The following is a 12610-nucleotide window of genomic DNA, read 5'->3' on the forward strand; positions in this document are numbered from 1 at the left end:
ATATAATATATTTGTATACGTATATCAAGGCCCATAGTCCAATTAGTGTCTTCAAATATCCTCCAGTTCAGGTTCATCCATTGGAGTCTAGTTAATCTACCAAGAGTCCTCTTCAATCCAATTAAAGAGTGATTGGCTACTTCCATAATATTCATTGCACTGGTGGGCACATCTTTCCAGGTCAGTTGCTGTTGTAGTTCACAGGATTTACATCTAGGTAAGGATGATTATTTTTTCCTTTGGGTAAACATGCATAACACCTTCCAGCACTGTGAAGGCTAGCCAGTAGAGATGAGACTCTGAAGTCAGTACCAGCTTGACTTCCCCTTGTTTGTTCTACAGCTCATGTATGTAGTGTTTTCAGCAATAGGGTCTTGCTATCCAGTTCTGGTGGTAACAAAGGACAGGAGCAATGACCAGTATTGCTTGAGGGTCTATGAACCCTTGGTCAACAGCTTCTAGAGGGAGGTCCAGTCCTGGCATTGAGGGTTTTTTTTTTTTTTTCATTAGTCCATGATATCAGAAAGGCAATGACTCCCTGTTATGGGGTAACTGCTTTTAGTTTCATTTTATGATGTATTTGTATATAATTTAATTGGTATCACTTATCCCTCCCCATACTTCCTCATCTGCCCTGCCCTCTCATCCCTCACCCCATATAACTCTTCTTACTCTAATGTTCCCTTTACCCATTCATATCACTGCATTCTACCACCTCTCCCAGGAAGTCCCCTTATTGTCAGTTTTAAGAGGCCTACCAAATCATAAAAAACTTGAAGGTCCATAAAACCCATGTATGTTCCTTCTGGAAATACCAAGAACAAAGTTGACACCCAAGACATGGTACTTGCTGTCTGGAAATGTGCATTCTGGGCAAGGCATAAGGAAATAAACCATTACAATACTGAATAGAGAATAGAAAAGAGGCCTGGGAGACACTTGGTGATTAGCTCAGTGATGAGTCCAATGATGCTGATTTCAGCTTCTGGTAGTAGACTGAGGGTGCAGGCTGATGCAGTCTCCTGGAACTCTCCTTTACATCAACTGCTTAATGTACTTGGTAGGCTCTGAGTTAATTACCTGACAAGTTGTGTTAGCTTATAGGCTACGTGTCTTCTTCCTTCTCTTCTAGGGCTGCATGGTTCCATCTCTGAGCTTTCCTTGTTTTGGAATCCTGGCTGCTCAGTGATTCAGATGGCCTTCAGGGTATGCTGGAAGTTGAATTTTGATAGGCCCTGAGGCACATCTGGAAAGGTAGATGAACATTACAGGATCGTAAAAATAAGTCAATTTCTGGCTTTAAAAATCTTGTCTGCCTATAGGAAGCACAGTGAATCCTGGCAGTGAGTCTGCACTGAGATGCTATCAGCCTAATTAATATGGTGACATCATCACAGAGGCAAGCCTGACCCTGGAACAGATGTAGCCATGCCTTCCTGGAAGCCTTTGGCAGGGTCTACCTGGCAATAGCATCCCAGGCCAGCAATCTGGGTCTGGCTATCTATTATGTGCCAGTCATTGAGTCAGGCCCTAGAGTTGAATGAGAGAAAGTTCTTTCAAACAAAAAGATTTTACATTTGAATGTGGAAAGTAATATATATATATATATATATATAATATATAATGTGAGTACCAATAAAATACTATGCTTTGTTTGGGTGCCTTGGGACCCAGATGAAGAAGAGGAAGTCTCTGGTGAGATTTCAACTAAAGCTAATCAGACACATTTACTATTTATCTGGGTAATGCTCATTCAGTGTTTAAGGCTCATGTACTGTGAGTAAATTTTTTCTAAGTATACATAATATAATGGCCTAACAAATTTAAAAAAAATGATGTGTTTGTTGAGCTTGTTTTTCTCTGTATTTTGAAGTATATAGTGGGGTACGGTAGAAGACAAGGCTAGAACAGTGAAAATCGCCTTATGAGCTTGAACTTGGCTTTGTTGCTCAGACCTTCTTTCTTCAAGAATGATCTAAAGATTGCCTGTATTGAAATTATCTGAGTGTACTATAACACTGAAGAATTGAAAGTCTGTCTTATGCCTATTGAAATCATTTATTTGTTAAAGATGTCCTAAGACTCCACATTTTAACAACTTTCTCAAGAGATTCTGAGGTGCACTGGAAGTTTGACCGACATGGTAATTTACAGAGAGATTTTTAAGAAGAAGGATATTATTTGACTGCCATTTTATATATTTATCTTTAAGATTTTTTTTTATTATTTGTATGTGTGTGTGTGTGTGTATGCGTGTGTGTGTGTGTGTGTGTGTGTGTGTGTGTTTGTGTGAATATATGTCATGTGTGTACCCAGAAGAGAACATCAGATTCCCTGGAGCCAGAGATGCAGGTGATTATGAGCTACCCAATGTGGTTGCTGGGAACCAAACTTAGGTCCTCTAGAAGAGGAGGAAACACTCTTAAGTGATGAGTCATCTATCTCTCCAGCCCCCATGATTGTCATTTGAGATAGAAGCATGTAGGTACAATGTGGAAAATAGAGGTAAGTGGCAGGTAAATGCAAAGCCAGTTAGAATGTTATTGTATTTGTCCTCCCAAGAAGTGCTGGAGATCTGAGCTGAAGGAATGAAATCAGAAAAAGAAAAGAAATATTTAGAAGAAATGCCTCAGGGATAAAAACATGTAGAATAATTCAGAGATAACGAAAACTGGGTATACTTTTCTCATACTGGGCTACAGATACAAAACGAGACAGCAACGAAAATGTCATGCTGAGTAGTGGTTTGAAATTGTGACATCTGTCAACCATCTCTGCATTGCAATTGAATACTTCAATTGAATTCAAACAGCTGAGTACCCAGTTCTAAATTTCCTCTTTGAGAGAGATTTCACTCTGTTGCTGACTGTTTCACCACTTACTGCCAAGCCACAACACAGGACAAGCATAAACAATACCTTTGGGCAGGGGGGTGGTTTGATGCTAACAGACCTAGTGAAATATGCCTCAAAGAAAGGATTCTGAATGTTGAGAATAGGAATTTATATGCTCAGAAGAGAATCGAAATTTTCCTAACACACTTTTAGACAACATTATTTTTGTAATTCTGTGTGTATGAAGGATGCAATTTTGCTCTTTCTTCTTTTAAAAAATATTTTATTTATTGTTTTTATTGTGTGTATGAGTGTATTGCCTACATGTATGCAAGTACACCTGTGTCCATGCAATGCCCACAGAGATTGGAAGAGGGTGTCAGATCCCCTGGAACTGGAATTGTGTTGTTAGCTGCCATGTCCCGAGTCCTCTCTAGAGCAGCCAGTGCTTTTAACCTCTGAGCATCTCTCCAGCACCTGGTCTTGCTTCTTAACTTTGTAGAGGCCCACAGAGAATCTGTGGGTGAATCAGGCCTCATTGCAGTGATGAAGGTGTGGGAACCAAATGCTTTATTAATTCATCTTATGAGGAGTAAGGGGAAAGAGGCTAAAGATAGGTATGAAGCTGTGGGGCTTTCAGGGTGACCAGAACGAGATTCCAATAAAGATGAAGATTAAGGGACACAGAGGAGGAAAGAAAATGTGGGAGGAGCTACCATTGCCCCACCTACTTAGAGAAAGACAACGAATTGCCCTGAGATTTTCTTTTAGAAGAGGCCTTAAGACCTCGATCACAATCTTTCAAAACTGTATTCCTTCCCTGGTACATGAGGAGCCAGACAGACCAAGATCTCTAATAGTCCTCAGTAACTCCTTCCTTGCTAACATGGATGGCACAGGAGCATATGAGATCCTGCAGAGGTGTGGCTTCTGGAAAGGTCGGGAACTGAGGAAGCATGACAGTGGAGAAGACCAGTAAAGTCCCAAGATCATTGTTAGTGACTCAGCCTATAAGATGAGTCTCAGGATGCATCCAAGAAGTAAGATTCAAATCCATTAGCTGAACTACTTAACTGTCCTACTAAAGTGGTCCTGCTGAGGATCATAGTTGGTACAGGAGAGGTAGATGAAGACTTGGAATTTGAAACCACGGGACGCTGAAAAATACAACAAAGTTGAAAAATGTGTGAAAGTTGAGATTCCTAGTATGGATATTTTTAGAATTTGAGAGAGTTGAATCAGCAATTAAAGCTGTTGTTGATCTGACTGAGAGGCATCTTGATGGATGGGTAGAAAAGCGTATTTCTACAATTTAGGGTCTTGGATCTGGCAGAACAAGTTGATTTTAAAAGCTAGACTCATCTTCATGAATCTACACATGAGCTGTGGACTGAGCTGTGAATCAGGCATCAGCCTCCATGGCTGTTGGGTACTGATATTCTTGGATATATGTTGATGGGTCTTGGTTTACTTTGTAGTTTTTTTTAATATAGTAAAAAGAAGAGATTGTATTATTCCATAGTTTTAGATACAGATACTTGTAAAATCACACCTAAATACACTTAAGCAAATATTTGAACACCAATGAGTTAATTGAACAGATAAATAGAATTTGAGAAGATGAACTCAAGGATACTCTTTCAAGCAGTGCTGCTCATTTTCAGTTTATTCTTTGGTACTTTGACTCCTATAGCACACTGTATCTCAGAAATGTAACTCAACAACCATCTATATCCATAGAGTAATTCTGAGTTGTGTTTGTTATAACCTTGGTGGCATATGATCACTTCAACCCCTCATAAGGGGTACACTTTCAAACCTGCTCCATCATCTTCCTTATATAACCCATGTTCCTATGCCTGTTCATATCTGTTTTTGTTTTGTTTTGTTCGTTTGTTTTCTTCTTCAAGATCCCTAGGTTCAATCTCTGGACAGCTTTTGTTTCTTTCACTTTTCTCTTCCCATTAGATATTCTCTTGTGAGATTAATGTGACAAATTATATAAAGTACAAGATACGTGACAGCTGACACTTAACAGCCCAACAGTCCATCTTTCCTCCCAGATCTATGCAGTGGAACAATCCTGCATTCTTCTCACTGGCCTCAGTGTAGTGTTCTCTACTTTACAATGTTGCCACAGACATGCCCCCAAAATACTGCCATTTCTGTCGCTCTAATTCTTTGTAATGTGATTGACTTGTGTCCCTCAAAAAGCTATATCCAATTCTTAATTTCTGTGATGAATGTGTCCATATTTGATGGGGGTGCCTTTGTAGACATAATTAAAGATCTCAAGAGAAGATCATTCTAGAATTAGGGTGAATACTAACTTTAAATATAGGTGTCCTATAAGAGATGACTCAGAGACACAGGAAGGAAGGCCATGTGAAGATGGAGGCATGGACAAGGCATGTCAAAGACTGACCACAATTACCAGAAGCTTAGAAAATGGTCTGGCATGCATTCTCCTTCAGTGTCTTCCAAAGCAACTGGCCTGCCTACATTTTTATTTAAGGTTTTTGGACTTCAGAAATGTGTGAGAATAAGTTTTTGTTTGTTTTGTTTTGTGTTTTTAAAGATAGGATTTTTCTTTAGCCCCAGCTGGCCTGGATCTTGCTATAAAGACCAGGAGGGCCTCAGCTTCAATCTCACAGAGATCAGCATGCCTCTTGAATGCTGGAATTAAATGGGATTAAAGGTGTGTGCCACCACATCCAGCAATTTTGTTCTTTTAAATCACCAAATTTGTAGAAATTTGTTATGTTAGATTTAGGAAGCTAATACATCCTCTTAGTCCCTCAGTGGTGGAGAGCTGGTTTAGTGGTTCAGAGCACTGACTGCTCTTGCAAAGGATCTGGGTTCGATTCTTAGCACCCACATGGTGGCTAACAACTGTCCATAATTCCAGTTCCATGGGAATCTGATGCCCTCTTCTACATGTGTGTAAGTGGGCACTGCATGACACAGGTGCATTTACACACATGCAGACAATACACTCATACACAGAAAATAAAAAATAAAAAATAAGTAAATAAATAAATGGAAAAAGGAAAATGTCCCCCAGGTCAGTCTGATAGAGGAAATTTCTCAGGTGAGGTTCCCTCTTCTCAGGTAGGCCAGGTTGACAACTGACACTATGGAGGACACACAGCAAGTGCTTTTACTGCTGAACCATCTTTGGGACCATGTAGTTGAATCTTTAAGACACCTTTTAGATTTGTTTGTTTGTTTCTTTATTTTTGAGACAGAGTCTTCCTGTAGCCCCAACTATCCTGGAACTCACTATGTAGACCAGACTAGCCTTGATCTCACAGAGATCATCTATCTCCTGCCTCTGCCTCTGAAAGCTGGGATTGAAGGAGTCTGCTACTATGCCTGGCTGTACTATGCCTTTTAATCTGGACTTTATCTACCCTTCCAAACTTGTCTTCTAGTATTACTTTTACACATTACATCACCTCTAGACTGACGATCCCTCAATCATGCATTACTATCTGTGCATTTTGTCTTTTCTGGTAGTTCTCTTCCCTTCTCTGAAACTCCTTTCTTCCCTCATTGTTAAAATTCCCTTTTAAATAATTTTGTATTGAATTTTTGTGTATTTCATACATAAAATCATCTTTATACCACCTTCAGTTTTGGCACCTCCTATAGCATCCCCCCACCTCCTCCCACGGGAGTTCATACATTCTGTCATTTGTATTAAGGCCTGTTATGTGAAGTTAGTGTCCCAAGATGTCCCTCAGTGCAGGTTCATTCAGGGGGGCCTAGGCAGCCTATATAGAGTCTCTCTCTTCAAGAAGATCAGCTCTTCCTCACCAAGCAGTAATCAGCTGCTGATAATTCTTTGACTAAGATTGGGACCTGCTTTTCATTTCCACAATTCTGTGCTGGCTTTTTGTCTGCCTAAGTTTGCATGGGTCTTGTGCATGCTGACACCATTGCTGTAAGTTTGTATGTGAGGGTCCTTGGCACCTGTAGGATGATTTCTGTATGGTCATGTACTTCTTCCCTGGCTCTTATAAACTTTCTGCTCCCTCTTCTGTAATGGTCTCTGAGCCCTGAGTGGGTGGACCTCAATATAGGAGACCTGTCCAAGGAACCACACTCTGCCAACTTATTCTCTGTGTTTTGGCCATTTGTGGCCTTTTGTGTGCCTGGCCCTCTGTTGCATGAGGGAGCTTCAATGATGAGAATGGAAAGATGCATTGTTGAAATTCCAATCATGAAATGAAAAGCCAGTCTTAGTCCCCATGGTGTGTTTTCTATTCTGAATTTTTGTAGCCCATATTTGATATTTGAATCATTTCTGGTTTGAGCAGCACATATTTTGTTTTTCGTGTATATGTTCATCTCCTTAAGGGCAGGATACTTTTTACATTGCCCCCTCCATGCCCCCAAATGTGGATGACATAAATGAGGTCAGGAAGTCCTGACAGAGAATGGAATGCTGGTTAAGTTATGAGCTAAACCGTATTGTGCACCCATCTCCCATCATTAAGTCTAACCCCAGAACTTTAGGATGACTGGATTCTGGTATGGAGTTTATAAAGAGATAATGAAGGCAAAAGGAGAATTTAGGGATGGACCCTAATTCAATCTGACTAATGTCCTTACAAGAGAGATTTCATGTTCCAGGAGGCAGCAGGAGTGTGATCACATGCAAATCCAGGAAGGAGACTTGTACCAGATACTTTACTTGTGGATCACAGAGAAAACCAAATATGTCAGTATCATGATCTTGGATTTCCAGCTTCCAGAGCTTGGTGAAAACTATCTGTTTTGTAAGCCAGGAAGTTTGTAGTACTTTGTTATGGCAGCCCTAGTAAGCCAGGTAAAAGGCTAAGACTAACAGTAATAAAATGATGGTGGGTGGGGCGTGGTGGAATGGAAGGGTTTCCATCATGACATGCTCTTCTCTCAAGTATTAACCTTATTTCTAAACTGGCAGCATCCTAGATGAATCCAAAGAACTGCTTCCTTGGTTTATTATGGGAACAGAATCATTTCAGTATGAAATTCAAAGAGACCTTAGAGAAGAACTCAGAACTGGCTCCCAACATTCCTCTTTTTCTAAGCGATATGATTGAATACAGTCAGGAAGTTGACTGAAAGCTTTATGAAGTAATAGGCTAGCCCAAAACTTATTGTTCTCATTCATGAGGTTCAAAGTCACACATTTTTTTGGGGGGGGCACTGGTAACAGGGCTTAAGGAGTCATGGAGGTATAGGGTAGTTTACTAGAAAAGGATTAAGACAATGCCACTGGTGATTTTATTTTCATATTATGTGTATATACATGGGAGTTTGTTGTTTGATTTTGTTTTGATTTTAACTGTTTGTTACTGTTTTGGTCTAAGGTCAGGGTGTGTTTTGTTTCTTCCTTTTGATTCTTTGGCTGACCTTAACTTTCATTGCATAAAGGGGAAACAAATCCTGGAATTGGTTCCTATTATACAAACTCAGCTTCCAATCTTGAGTCCTTCCTTTGAGAAGTAATTCTTAGAGACTCACTGGCAATATGCAGTATATCTGTCCAGAGAAAAGCATCCAAAACAATAAGAATTTTATACAGTGAAGCAAGAAGTAAATAGGAACTGACATTTGGTTAGAAATACACCGAAAGCCTTCTGGGGTAAGAATGGACAGTTTGTTCTTCATGACTCTTGAGATAAAGGTTGGGCCTGAGAGGTAGACGTTGAACAATGCCCATTTCAAAACAAAACTTCTGCTATATTTGTTAATTACTAATGAACCAGGCATACTGAGATGTACAAGCCCATGGGGTAGCTTAGTAGTTGAAAAGGTTTTAAGAGTCCTAGAGTTATGTCTTATTAGCTGTGTGAGCTACTCAAGGAACTTAACCTCTCACCCTACCTATTCCATCAAAACAGAATTCTTGCTCTATCCATGCCATTGAATATTAGAGAAAATAAGGCACAGAAGCTGATGAAGAAGTCAATGCTGTGATTGTGGTTTAATGTATGTAGTCACAGAGTTCATCTGTACCCATGCCTTTTTTACTCCTCATTTGTATGACTGCATCATGCCACATTGTTTCCCAAGTTCCTTCCCAAAATCAAACAGGGAAGGAAACATAAATGGGATGACTGAGGTTGAATCCATCAAAAGAGAAAGAATTTGGTTCTATACTTTGTCTTAAGTTTGACCACAGAGCTAATAAAATGGTCTTATCACCCAAGTTTAAAACAAGCTGTTTCCTCCCCCTCATCCCCAGTCCCCACTCCAGGGGCTCTGCTTCTCCCTTCAGTGCTTTCCAGTCTCATAGCAGTCTCCAACTGCAATGTCTTCATTAGGGGCCATTCTCACCCATTCTCTGCCTTCTGTCACTTAAAATCATGAAAGTTGTTTTTGAAGACTCAGCTCTGACAGGAATTATTTCAAAGTTAAAAGACTATTAAACCCCAAGTCTAATTCAGCTTTTTTTAAAATCATAAAATATGAAAACTGAGGAACAAACTGGGAAAAAGGCCAAATGATCTGGTTCTGAAGCAGATCATTCCCAGAGAGACACCTAGGGATAATGTATAACCATCCTTCCTGGTATCGTTATCACGTCTAAATAAGATCCTTTCTAAGAGCCATGTACCTTGACTTTGGTTATAGATGTATTAAGTACCCACGGTTCCAAACAGTGCTTAAATATACATGATAACGAGCTGTCTATTAAACAAGTTTATGTCTGTGAGAGATGAAAAACAATATGAGCTGTTTAATTAGAGGTACTTGTCATGACTAATGCACAACATGAATTAGTTTGGGAAGTTCTTTGAAGTAGTCACTTGAAAATGTCATCAACTTTTCAGATAAGTTTTCTGCTACAAACTACTGACTCTGGTGCTTTGTGTGTGCATTGTATCATTTCACTCTACAACATGTTGGCTTTACCACTCCCATTTTACTGATGAGAAATTTAGGTGTAAAGAGCTTTCTAAGTTCATAGAGCACTAAACGTATAAAATTTGCGTTTATGTACTTTACAAACCACATATATTTCTCCAGATTAGGAATTTGGAGAAAACAGTAGAAAGAATTGAAGTAGACTTCAAGATGTATGATGTATAGATTTTCCTCTGTACAGGTGAGTTTACTGTTTCCTCTGTACCTGAATAATAAAATAACCACCATCAATATTGCAGAGACCTGTTGTTCACAGGTGCTCAGCCTTTTCAGTAAAGTCAGAAGAAGCAATAACTTTCAAATAAACTTATGTGCATAAGAAAAATAACTACCATGAGATTTTAGATATGGATGCTAATTCCAAAACTTCATAAATTCAAATGTGTAGAATGTTTAAATTATATGTCTGTGTGTGTGTGTTTGTGTGTGTGTGTGTGTGTGTAGATTGCTCCAATATTGGAGTATGTTTGAGATATTTTGTATAATATTATGCATGTGTATTTAGTCTACATAAATAATGAAAAAAGTATACAGATTGAGGGAACTGAGCCTCTATAATTATTAACTGTTCATAAAAATCGAAGTGGCAGTATAACTTGTATCCATTTTTTACCTTTATGGTAGTGGGAAAAGGGAAAGAGTTAGGAAAGAAACACAAGCATTCCTCAGGCCTCTCTTCCCTAAAACATCCAATCTCTGCAACAGTAGGCAATATCCCTCTCTGCCCCCACCCCACCACCAATGCAGTGCGAAAGTCGGTGGGTAATTGGGTCCAGATTGGAAGTGTTTAAATATTCATGAGGCTGGCAGGGGACTGGGAGGGGGTGACTGTCTAGAATGGGGGTAGGGGCTGCGGGAAGTGATTAGTCACTGAAAGCTAGTGAACAATCCTGAGAAAGAGGCTCAGAGAGAAGGAAGAAGATAAAGATTGAGTGGGGGTGGAAAAAAAGAAGAGAGGGAAAAGGAGGGAGGGAAGGAAGGAGGGAGGGAGGGAGGGAGAGAGAGAGAGAGAGAGAGAGAGAGAGAGAGAGAGAGAGAGAGAGAGAGAGAATATGTGGGATGAGCAATAGCTGTGGACCTTACTGTTGCTGGTAACTGCCCTGGTGTGTGTGAGGGAGAGAGAGGAGAGGGAGGGAGGGAGAGAGAGCGCGCTAGCGCGAGAGAGCGAGTGAGCAAGCGAGCAGAAAAGAGGTGGAGAGGGGGGGACTAAGAAAGAGAGGAGGAAAGGAGAGAAGGCAGGAAGAAGGCACGGGAAGATACCACCATGCTGTGCTGTATGAGAAGAACCAAACAGGTAGAGCTAAAGATTTTTTGCTTCTTGCTGTTGTGAAATTAGAGTACAGTATTTCCCTGTAAAAGGCAGGGAAAAAATGTTTTAGCTGCTTCTACCCTGGCATGGTGCTCGCGTTTCTTTAGCATCTGGTAACTGATGGTCGCACCCCAGCGTTTATTCTTTTCCGTCTTTCATGCTCTGGTTTTGGAATGCTGCTACTAATTTGGGTGAGGGTAGAGAAATATGCCGGCTTGGCTAGAAAGACTATTGCCTTTTGCCTATTAGTAAATGATCAGCGTTTAGGTCTCGGGTTTTGAGGGTGTGGATGTAGAAAGGGGTGTGGGGAAGATGCGGGCTCTACCTACGAGATGAGAAGACGATCCGATCCTTTATATTATTTGCAAAAAGCATGGTTCAGGGAATTATATTCAGGGCTGGGTATTGCCTGTTCTGTGATTCAATTTTTCTCACATGTGCTGCGGAAGACCTCTTATTTCCATACAGGCATATTAGCTTTAAAGAGGCGCAGGTATATATGGAAAAACGTGAAGGTTTTATCTAATGAATGAATGAAACTAATGAAACTGATTTGGGAGGGGTTTTTTTTGTTGTTGTTGTTGTTTTGGTTTTTTTTTTTTTTTTTTTTAAAGAGAGCCTAAAGACAACTGGAGCTGGGGGAGAAACTGGCTGTGCTAAGGGGGAAAATCCCCTTCCGACAATCTGAAGCTGATTGCAAGCCAGCTGGTCCCGGAAAAGGGTGGACCACGCCCCTAGGAGCTTTGAGCTGGGATGGGATGGGAAAGGCGAGCCGGTGTTACCTGTTGGAAACCGGGTCTTTTCTCTTTTCCCCTTTACAGTCTTCTTTCCTGGCATTACCAGTGACCAGAAATGTGTTAACATCAGAATGAAAGCATAGTGACACGTTCGTCAGGAAGAGGGTTACATTCAGGACCAGCAAGAATCTCATTTCCCTCCTCCCTTCCCCCACTGCCTAGATTTTTTTTTTCTTTCATGTGGAATTGCTCACTTATTTCTTGAAACACATTTTAGAAACTTGGTTGGGGTGAGAGTGGCGAGGAATGACGAGATCCGTATTCCGCAGTCACCCATAGTGCAGTAATACGCCCCAAAAGACGCGTGCAAACATTCCTTGGAGTGATTTGGGGGAAGGTTAAGAAGAAAAATGGGTGTGGGATATGAGTGTGTGTGTGTGTGTGTGTGTGTGTGTGTGTGTGTGTGTGTGTGTGCTTGCGCGCGCGCGTGCCATGGCGGGGTAGGGTGGGGGCCAATTTTGGTTAAAGGAACCCTCTGCAGACAGATTGACTTTAGGGGTGTGGTGCAAGAGATGAGATTTGGGTATTATTCCTGTGCAGGTATTGGAAATTGGGCAATTTGTTATATACTCTCTGCATCTGAGGCGGGTAGAGGAGAGTGCAGAGGAAACAGCTTGGCACATTTAGACAGCGCCCTGGAAGGAGAGGTGGGGGGTGAGGATGAAGGAGAAGGAAGAGGAGCAGAGGGAGAATGTAGGATAGTGGGTGGAGAAGCTAGGCCTAAATAATAAATAAATAAATAAATAAAT

At 40.7% G+C, this 12610-nt stretch overlaps 1 protein-coding gene and 1 pseudogene across 1 annotated transcript in view; both read left to right on the plus strand.

The window, feature by feature from the left end:
* Positions 1 to 3380: 3380 nt before the first annotated feature.
* Positions 3381 to 4190, plus strand: LOC115072003 (annotated as a pseudogene).
* A 6606-nt stretch (positions 4191 to 10796) lies between these two features.
* Gap43 (growth associated protein 43) overlaps positions 10797 to 12610 on the plus strand; it is a 102444-nt gene continuing 100630 nt past the window's right edge. The window contains exon 1 of the mRNA XM_008842875.2: positions 10797 to 11049. Within this exon, the coding sequence (XP_008841097.1) occupies positions 11020 to 11049 (30 nt within the window). The 5' untranslated portion in view covers positions 10797 to 11019. The remainder of the gene's footprint in view (positions 11050 to 12610) is intronic.

The sequence above is a fragment of the Nannospalax galili genome, unplaced genomic scaffold (assembly GCF_000622305.1).
Source record: "Nannospalax galili isolate Female #2095 unplaced genomic scaffold, S.galili_v1.0 scaffold18, whole genome shotgun sequence".
Classification (NCBI taxonomy): domain Eukaryota; kingdom Metazoa; phylum Chordata; class Mammalia; order Rodentia; family Spalacidae; genus Nannospalax; species Nannospalax galili.